General features: G+C 43.3%; 1 protein-coding gene across 1 annotated transcript; it reads left to right on the top strand.

Annotated features, from left to right (window-relative positions):
• Window positions 1–2,767: 2,767 nt before the first annotated feature.
• LOC101947021 (cyclin-dependent kinase 4 inhibitor B-like) lies at window positions 2,768–7,108 on the top strand. Its single transcript, XM_005294737.4, has 2 exons — window positions 2,768–3,318; window positions 6,259–7,108. Exons 1-2 carry the CDS (start codon window positions 3,190–3,192, stop codon window positions 6,538–6,540), a joined length of 411 nt encoding a protein of 136 aa, XP_005294794.2. The 5' UTR covers window positions 2,768–3,189; the 3' UTR covers window positions 6,541–7,108.
• Window positions 7,109–9,831: the final 2,723 nt, after the last annotated feature.

The raw sequence follows: 9,831 nt of genomic DNA, 5'->3' as shown, positions 1-9,831 counted from the left end.
ATGTCCAAGTGGCCCATGCACAGGTATCAGGGAGTTCTTAAGTTCAATATGTTCCTATATGGGTACACAGCTGAGGGCACAATCTAGCTTTTAAAGTTTATTTCCACTATATGTTTGTACAGCACCTAGCACAATGGGGCCCTAAGGATATAGCAGTAAATCTGTAATACAAATAAATATTTTTTTCTTTTTACTTACTTAAGGTAAAGGCTTAAAGTGTTAGTGAAAACTGGAAGAATGATGAAGCTCTGGGGTAGAGCAATATGTTGTTTTTGTAGGTTCAACAAGGACTTTTGATTTTTTTTTCTCCTCAAAACCTTTAATTCTAAAAGTGAAAAGGAACTGGGGTGAATGCCCAGGGCCATGGAAATTATAGGCCCAAATTGGTATTTTCTCTTTTTTAACATTTTACCACCCATCTGATCTCTTAACCTTCCCATCTGTCAGCATCCCTGCAACCCCACAACATGGTTAGTATGATGACATGATTAAATGTAGCTTTTCCACTGTCACATAAAAGTCTCATTTACTCCTTAGAGTGGAAAGTGAGGTTCACAGAGAGTAATGGACTCATTGAATTTTCTCAAATGACCATGAAAGGGAGAGGACAGACAAGACCAGCTTTAAGAGTGAGGGATCCAGCCACATGGTTTGGGGGCTAAGGCCCCCCAGTTACCTTTTGGTGTCCCACCCGGTAGAGGGATTGGGTTGCAAAACCACATTGAACAGCTGCCAGCAGGAGAGCTGTCCTTGGTGCTAGTGGCTCCCCCAAAGATCCCTGCCGCAGTTCCCACCGAGGAGTGCGTGCCTGGTTGCTAATCCATGTGATGAATGCTCTGGTAGCCAGAGCTAAATTCTAATCTCTTTCTCCCCCAACACTATCACTGTCACTTCCGCCGCCTCCTCTCTCTCCTCTTTCAGTATTTTTCTACAGAAATCAACATGCAAAGATATTTGCTTTCATGGTCGAGCTTTCCAATACCACACTATATATTTTTCTTTAATCTACTAACATTTATATTTTAAAAAATATACAGCAACATTCCCAGCTGCCACATACCAACCCATAATTTGTTTGTATCTCGCTGAACTTTTAAAAATAAAACTCTTGAAGAAAAGAAAATTTCTTTCTGCGACAAGTACTGTGGGATTCCAGAAAAGGGATCACAAGCCTTGTTCAACTTTTTCATGACAACACCCATCTACCTCACCATATTTCATTCTATTTATCTGAATTCACTTTATCTTTATCACCCTCAATTGATAAGCATGCTGGTTTTGCCAAGGTACTATATGTTTTATTGGCAGAGGCAAGGAAAACAAGAATTGTGCAAACATCTTGACACATGAAAGTGAAACCTGCATATTCTCCAACACCCACCTGTAATGTACAAAGTCTTTAAGTCTGGTTTTTAAAAATGGATGATTTGGAAGGGGAGGTGGAGACATTATTTCTATTAGTTGTACCTAGAGGTCCCTTTGCCTTAGGCACGTCATACAAACACATACTAAGAGACAAACTGCCTCAGAAAGCTTGCAAACTAGACAAGTGAGAGGTGAGTAAAGAAAAGAAAGAAACACATATGACTATTAAACAATCATAATACCTTGCTCTTATATAGCAATTTTTAAAATCAGTAAATCTCAGATTGCTTTACAAAGGAGATCAGCTTTATTAACCACATTTTACAGATGGGGAAACTGAGGCACAAAGCGGTGAAGTGACAATTTCTGAAAGAAGCAACAGAGGGTCCTGTGGCACCTTTGAGACTAACAGAAGTATTGGGAGCATAAGCTTTTGTGGGTAAGAACCTCACTTCTTCAGATGCAATTTCTGAAAGGTGACAAGGGGTAGTATAAAAACTTGAGTAGAATAAGCTTATTCTTATTCTACTCAATAAGGGAAGGGAAACTGAGGCACAGTTCGATGTAATGGCTTTCCCAAGGTAACACAACAGGTCGGTGGTAGAGTTGGGAAGAGAACCTAGATCTCCACAGTCCCAATCTAATGCCCTAGCCACGGGACCACCCAGATTATCCTGGCGCCAAGCAGGATTAATATTTTTTGCATATCTGTAGTACCTTTCATCTGAGGCTTTCAAAACACTTTGCAGCCATCAGTGGACTGAGTTTCACGTCCCCTGTGACGCTGCGGAATTACTGGCCCTACTTTATAGATGAGTCAACTGAGGCACAAACCGAGGAGGTGACTTGTTCAAGGTCACGCTGCCCGTCAGCAACAGCCTCGCTCTTCATTGGCTATTCCCCAAGGCTGACTGAAGCCTCTGGAGGAGCTGGGTTTTGTTGGGTTGTTTTTCCACCCCTCCCTCCTGCGCGTGGGGCTGTCAGGCGAGATTAGGCCGCAGCCCAGGAAAGGAGCTGCCTGTGCTGAAGGCGGACAAGATTACTACCGAGCAGGGCCGCCCTACCCCCCATCCCTCGCTCCATGGCACTGGAAGCACCATCCAGCAACGGCCCAAGCCGCAAATCCTCCGCTGACTCTGCAAGAGCGGGGAGAGTGTGCGTGGGGGGAGGAGACGTGAAGGTTCCTTCCCCAGAATCTTTGGCTGCGAACGTTCTATAGAACGCCAGTCGGAAGCCCGGAGCGCATGCGCCCCCGGGACGGGCTCTCACACACCGCGCTCCCCAGCTGTTCCATGGCTGGTCGCTGTTCGCCTGGGTGCGTGACATCAGCGGCTGGGCAAGTCAGAACACGTACCGGGCGGCTGGGCAGGGGAGGGGACAGGCGCGGGGCGGGGAGGTGCACCAGCTGTACGAAGAAAACAAGTCCTGGGCTTCTCCAGCGGAGCCGCAGAGGCGGTGTCCCTGCAGCCGGCACTCACCTCTCGCTCGGCGACGCGGCGGTGCTGAACCTGGGCCGGGGAAGAAAGAGGAGGGCGACGCGGGAGAAAGCCCGGGGAGCTGTTCAGACCCGCCTGCCCGGTGGTGGGCACCGCTGGAGCTGCAGCCACCCCAGGAAGCGCCGTTGCCCCTCGGGGTTCTCGGAGGAGAGGCGACGAGCGGAGCTGCCGGCGGCCGTGCCGCGCTCTGATGGCTTAGGAGACCGGTGCGAGCTGGAGCAGCCCCGGAGAGCCCCAGCCCCGAGACCTTGCCGAAAGGGGGAAGCGCAAGACGGGGGCCCCGGACACTGGTGCTAATTGATGTGAGATCCAGCAGCGAGGAAGAGGCATGGGCCAGTCCGGGGCCAACGACATGGCCAGCGCCGCTGCCTTAGGGAATTTGGAGAAGGTGAGGGAGCTGCTGGACCAGAGGGCGGACCCCAATGCAGTCAATTCCTACGACAGGACGCCGATCCAGGTACAGGGACCAGCGAGAGGGTTCACGGCAAGCCAGGCAGGAGCCTCAGGACCCGGTGGGAGGTGGTGGTACAAAGGGGGGGAACCAAAAAGACTCCAGGACTGCAGGTGCTGAGCACTTAGCACGCCCTGGTTTAAGTGAACGCAGCGCCTCGTAGACTCGGGCTCTCTAAAAGCCTCGCAGGCATTCTACGGCTATCATCACACACAGCAGCTCCAAAGTGCGAGGAGCGTCGGTTGTTACTTTCACCCCGGGCTGACTGCTCATAGCGTGGGGGTGGCAAAACGACACATCAATGTAGAGTCCTTCAGAAAGTCAGCCGATCCCCTTCCATGATTGTTCTTTTCGCTATTTATTCGCCATGCACTCAATCATTCTTGCAGGCGATTAAAAAAAATTAAACCTGTTTTTGTTAGCGTGTGTCGCATTTTGTGACTGCTTTTACGCAGGGAGTGTTGTTTCTCATACATGTGCCAAAAATCACCCCTTCCGCCGAGACCGTAAAGTTGACACTATAAATATCAATGATAGCCCATAAAATCCAAAGGCGAAGCGGAATGGGAAATTCTATCCAGTGCATACAAACGCTAGACATTTTTTCACAAGATTAACAAAATGCTGAAATGGCGATAACACCATCTCGGTGGCCGCAGAAATATCTATAAGAAACAAAGTCATAAAACACTAAATTTGTCTCCTCAGATAAACATCAGACATTATTAAAAGCAACAGAGTTTTCGTGGGAAAGAACCTCACTTCTTCAGATGCAAGTCATCTGAAGAAGTGAGGTTCTTACCCAGGAAAGCTTATGCTCCCAATACTTCTGTTAGTCTTAAAGGCGCCACAGGACACTCTGTTGCTTTTTACAGATTCAGATTAACACGGCTACCCCTCTGATATCAGACATTATTAACATTCTAAAAGGACATGCTTCGGTTGGCTAGTTATAGATAAAGAGATAAATATATGCCCGATTTAATATTTATCCTCTAGTATTTCTTGGTCATTTTCAGGGCCCGATCCTGCACCCCCTACTCAGACAAAGCCCCCATTTAGTTCTTTGGGGGTGCTCTACCTGAGGAAGGACAGTCCCAAGGAGTAGACACCAAAGCCATAGTTATGAAATGATCGACGAAAACTAGTTCATCTCACTTAACGAGAAAACCGAAAGTCTATTAAAAACACGACCTCCTTTGAAAGCAGTTTTAGTTTTAACAACCTATTGTTTTCATCTGTAACTGTAATTGTGACATGATGACTCAAACCCACCAAGTGCTTTAAATTCTCGAATTTCAATAATTGCTATATCTGTGCCTAAATATCATTTTCGGAAAGGTGCCCTTTCATTTTAAATCTACTACAGGAAGTAGTGATATAATATTTTCGTCCGAGACCGAATACATTAACTAAACTATATACGAGTAGAAACACTAGATCATGGAGGGGGGGAAAGGGTATGCATTAGAGTGAGTTATTTATGTAATATATAGCGAAGTACAGACATTAAAAACTTTAATCTCGTGCAGGAGTACTAGAAAGTAAAGTACATTCTAAATCTTGATTTCTACTTAGGTTCAGTTATTTATGTATTTAGCAAACGTTTATGTATATTCTCGCATAAAACAAAATTGGAATTATCTGAAAAGCTATTGTGTAAGACTGGCAATGACAATTTGTATTACAACATCAACATTTGACTGAAAAGGAGTAATTTATGCATTTGATAATATCCCTTCAGTAAAAATTGTGCTGCATCATTTAATTTGCTGCACTTTTGTGAAGTATCTTTCAGTATTTAGATTTCAACATAAAAAAACTAACTTTAAAAGCAGCGAGCTTTCTAGTATGGTTATAAGGTAAATAGAAATTTTAGTGTCTTCATGGCCATTTGACTAAGTTAAAACTGTATTTTAAATCCCTTCAAAAGAAACACAGAAACAGGCGAATCATTGTTTTCGTAAAGTCGTACCGGCAGAAAGCATAACAGCTGTGTAAGTGCTAGTGAATGATCTGCTATTTTAAGCGCAGGGGTGGGGTGGGGGAGTTGGAAGTGCCATAAACTAAAGCAAAGTTAATTATTTTTAAATTGAAATTCAATATTTTTATACAGAGGGAACGATTTAAATCTATATTATACCTGCCATTCAAAAAAGCAGCTTGGAGGTAGTTATTGCTTTTATTGTTGTTATTCTTGTGCGTGTGTTTGTAAATGAATTTCCAGTTTGAATTTTGTATTTTCATAATGAGCAGCTTCTTACTCAGGTAACATTTCTGTTCGCCTTAACGGGAATTCTGCCAGAGTAAGGATTGCGGGATCCCGCCCTTTGGGTCCACCTAAGAACCCTCCGTTTTAGTAAAATGTCAGACTTTCCTAAAACCGAGGTTCACGTTTGTGCAGATAAATGGTCGGTAGCATTTCTCTGTACATGTGCTCACAAGCTGAAAGCGTTTTCCCCAAATGCATTGTGCGTAAGAGGGGATTATTTACAGTATAGCACGAATGTGCGCGCCTGTATGCACACTGATGTTTTAATTCATACATGAAATAATATACACATTTACATACCTGGGGGGGACACCTAAGACTTGATTTTCTGACCATTTCAAACAGCTTACCGTTTCTCTTGGTCTTGCAGCCTTTGTGGTATTCGACGCCTTTGGAGCCTAGAGGCGATTGACTCTGATCAACATTTTATTAACCTATCTTCCAGATGCCCTGTTGTAGGTACAGGCCTGATCCGATTCCCATTGACTGTAATGGTAGTTGGATCAGGCTCAGACTGAAAATCACAATAGTTAACCCTTTGGCATTAGTTAGAGAGAATCCAATCCTGCAGTTCAGTCCCAACCCAGGCTTGGCCACCAGTGGGAGTCTTGCCCGTCTAAAGAGTTGGCCAAACACGGAGTCAGTGACTGACGGCTTCTGCCCCTCTCCTCTAGGTCATGATGATGGGAAACACCCAGGTGGCGGAGCTGCTGCTGCAGAGAGGAGCGGATCCCAACCGTCCGGACCCGCGCACCGGCTCCCTCCCAGTGCACGATGCGGCGCGAGCCGGTTTCCTGGACACCCTTGTGGCGTTGCACCGAGGCGGGGCTCGGTTGGATCTGCGGGACAAATCGGGCCGCCTCCCCATTGACCTAGCTGTAGAAAGCGGGCATCAGCAAGTGGTCAGCTACCTCCGAGCCCAGCCTGCAAGGAATGCCGCTCCGCCCCAGGCATAGGGCCGGGGCGGGTGGCCAGCTCCCTGCGCGGCTCTGCCCTGCTCAGCCACACAAAGCACTGAACTGCAGGCACCAGGTTCGTCTACAGCAGCCGGGTACCATCCCCCAGGACACCTAGGAGCCGCCTTGTTACCCTGACACAGTAGGCTGGAAATCAGAGGATGGCAGCAGGGGAGGCTGTGGCCTCCACTCATTAGGTTGCACCCAATTTTGTTAATCTTTAATCCAATGCTGTACCCTCCCCACGTCTACAGAAGAGTCCACATTAATTGATGTTATAATATTTCCTCCTAGAACATAACTTATTGTCCGGCTTTTTTTCTTAAATGTATGAAGTATAATAAAGAGGAATAATATATTGTAAATATGCCACTTGGAAATGTTCTCAAATACTCTAAAAGCAAACACGATCTTTGTTTTTGTTTTAGATTTTTACTTTGCACAAATATGTATATTAGCTTATACTTGAAAAAAAATAAAAATAAACGTTCAAACACTACCACTGTAAAGGAAACCATGAAGGTAAATACACCACTTAAATTAATAAACTATTACTAGTTTGACAGAAGGCAGATCTTTGTGTATTTCTTGGGTTGCAGTTTTCCTTCCCAGACCTGGAATACGAACAGATGCTTCCCAGTGCCTGGATTTTCCAAAAGATGCGGATAGGAAAGAAGCTAGACATCTTTTCAAACATAGAAACCTGAGAGGGTCTAAGAATTTTATAATCCTAGGGCCAGATCCAACTCCCATTGATGTTAATGGTTGATTTTGAGTTTAATAAAGGCTATCTGAGGCTCATAGTGCTAAAATGATCGTTTTATTTTATTTTATTTAACAGGGTTTTGGATAATTAGGGGTACTCCTATTCGCATTTTAGACTCATATTTTCACTTAACAACTGAAGGTGTAGACTATATCGTCAGGTGAAATTATGTAAGATGTTAAAAATCTCTATAGTAATAAAATATTTGCAATGTGTCCCACAAAGATTAAGAACATAAGAATGGCCACACTGGGTCAGACCAATGGTCCATCTAGCCCAGTATCCTGTTTTCTGACAGTGGCAGGTACCAGATGCTTTAGAGAGAATGAATAGAACAGGGCAACTATCAAGTGATCTATCCCTTCCAGTCCAAACTTCGGGCAATCAGAGGTTTAGGGACACCCAAAAACTGGGATTGCATCCTTGAACATGTTGGCTAATAGCCATTGATGGACCTATCTCCATGAACTTATCTAAGACTTTTTTGAACCCAGTTATACTTTTGACTTTAACATCTCCAGGCAATGAGTTCCACACTTGACTGTGCCTTGCCTGTAGAAGTACTTCCTTATATTTGTTTTAACACTGCTGCCAATTAATTTCATTGCAAGAACCAATAGTTACCCATTATGTGAAAGGGTAAATAATATTTCCCTATTCATTTTCTCCAACCATTCATGATTTTATAGACTTCTATAAGGTCCTCCCTTAGTTATCTCTCTAAACTGAACAGTCCCAGTCTTTTTAATCTCTCCTCATATGGAAGCTGTTCTATATCCCTAATAATTTTTGTTGCCCTGCTCTGTACTTTTTCCAATTCTAATAGATCTCTTTTTTTTTTAAAGATGAGATGGCCACAACTGCATGCAGTAATCAAGGTGTACCATGGATTATAGGATATTTACTGTTTTATTATCTATCCCTTTCCTAATGGTTCCTAACATTCTGTTAGCTTTTTTTGACAGCTGCTGCAAGTTGTTTTCAGAGAACAGATGTTTTCAGAGAACTATCCACAAAACTCCAAGATCTCTCTGAGTGGTAACACCTAATTTAGACCCCATCATTTTGTATGTATAACTGGGATTACGTTTTCCAATATACATTACTTTGCACTTATCAATACTGAATTTCATCTGCCATTTTATTGCCCAGTCGCCTAGTTTTGTGAGATCCCTTTGTAACCCTTCATGATCAGCTTTGGACTTAACTATGCTTTTTGTATGCTTTGCAAATTTTGCCATCTCGCCCCATCCTTTTTCCAGATTGCTTTACAAAGTGCAGTGCCACAAGAAGGAAACTGTGAATGATACAGGTTTTTAGAAATCCTGTGCTGCCTGACACTGAAAATACAAAATAGTTCTATACATTTCAATATCCTGATGTTCCCTGTCTCTTCATTTCTCTTTTAATTCCCTAAAAAACAACCATCACACAATATCCAAGAACAAAATATTCAGGACCAACTGTGTATGTGTGCATATACATTCAAAATCAATTTAGGAAAGTCTCACCCCAAAATGGAAGGAAGTCTCAAATACATATTAGGGAGAAATTACACTGAAAAAGTTGAGCTTCCAACAACAGGAGAGAGAAATGAATACATTAAAAAAGGACTATTCATCTAAGCAATTTCAAGCCGTTGATAATGTATCCAAAGGCATAATTTCTCAGCAAGAAAACAAAAAGCTGTAACCCAGAATTAAAAAAATAGAAAACAGAATCCAGTAAGTCAATACACACTCCAATTTTTTATATTTTTTATTTTGGATCTGCGTGGTCAAAATGTTCTTACTATTATGAGAGAGATACTCTTATCTTTATAGAGTTGAAATTTTGGTGGAAATAGAACAGAGCTGGTAATACACTAAGAGACAAAAACTCACGATAAAAGTAATTTCTTTTTGTTCTCTGACTTTGAATGACCTTGATCATATCAGACATCCTGTGTCAACTGCTCATTACAGAATGAAATTCACCCCATGAAGAGGGCTAGCAAGACTCCTGTGTCTAACGGTAACCCATGACGAATAAGTGTAAGTGAAGGCCTTATGCAGCTCCTCTGCAAGGGGTGAATGTTAAACTATTTTCCATACAGATTTGCTCTCCTCATTTTATTTATGTTTCTAACAAATCTGGAGGAAATCTTGTTCAGTTTACTCACATGCGTAACCCCACTGATCTCTGTGGAATTACCTGGGCAAATTAGAAGGCAGGATTTGGTCCCTTATTGGATTGTTGCTGTTCACATCCCTGCCATTTAAAAAAGAAATCTCTTGTAAACAGTAACCGGCTCTTCACCAACCAAAGGCCTAAAACAGATTATTCTCCTCCCTCTGGGGAAAGATTAATGGAGATTTTTAAAAGGCATTATTTACTTTCATTTGAACTCTGGGGGAAGAGAGGATCCCTCTCCCGACCTTCCTAAAACCGGTATTTGCTCTCTGGACTCTATTCTGGAAATTGTGCCATTGACTTCCATGGGAACAGCAGCAAGAAATGTGTGCAGTGATAATCGTGTCCACCAA

The sequence above is a fragment of the Chrysemys picta genome, chromosome 6 (genome assembly GCF_011386835.1).
Source record: "Chrysemys picta bellii isolate R12L10 chromosome 6, ASM1138683v2, whole genome shotgun sequence".
Taxonomy (NCBI): Eukaryota; Metazoa; Chordata; order Testudines; family Emydidae; genus Chrysemys; species Chrysemys picta.
The sequence above is the reverse complement of the archived record's forward strand: the minus strand, read 5'-3'. Positions and strand labels throughout refer to the sequence as shown.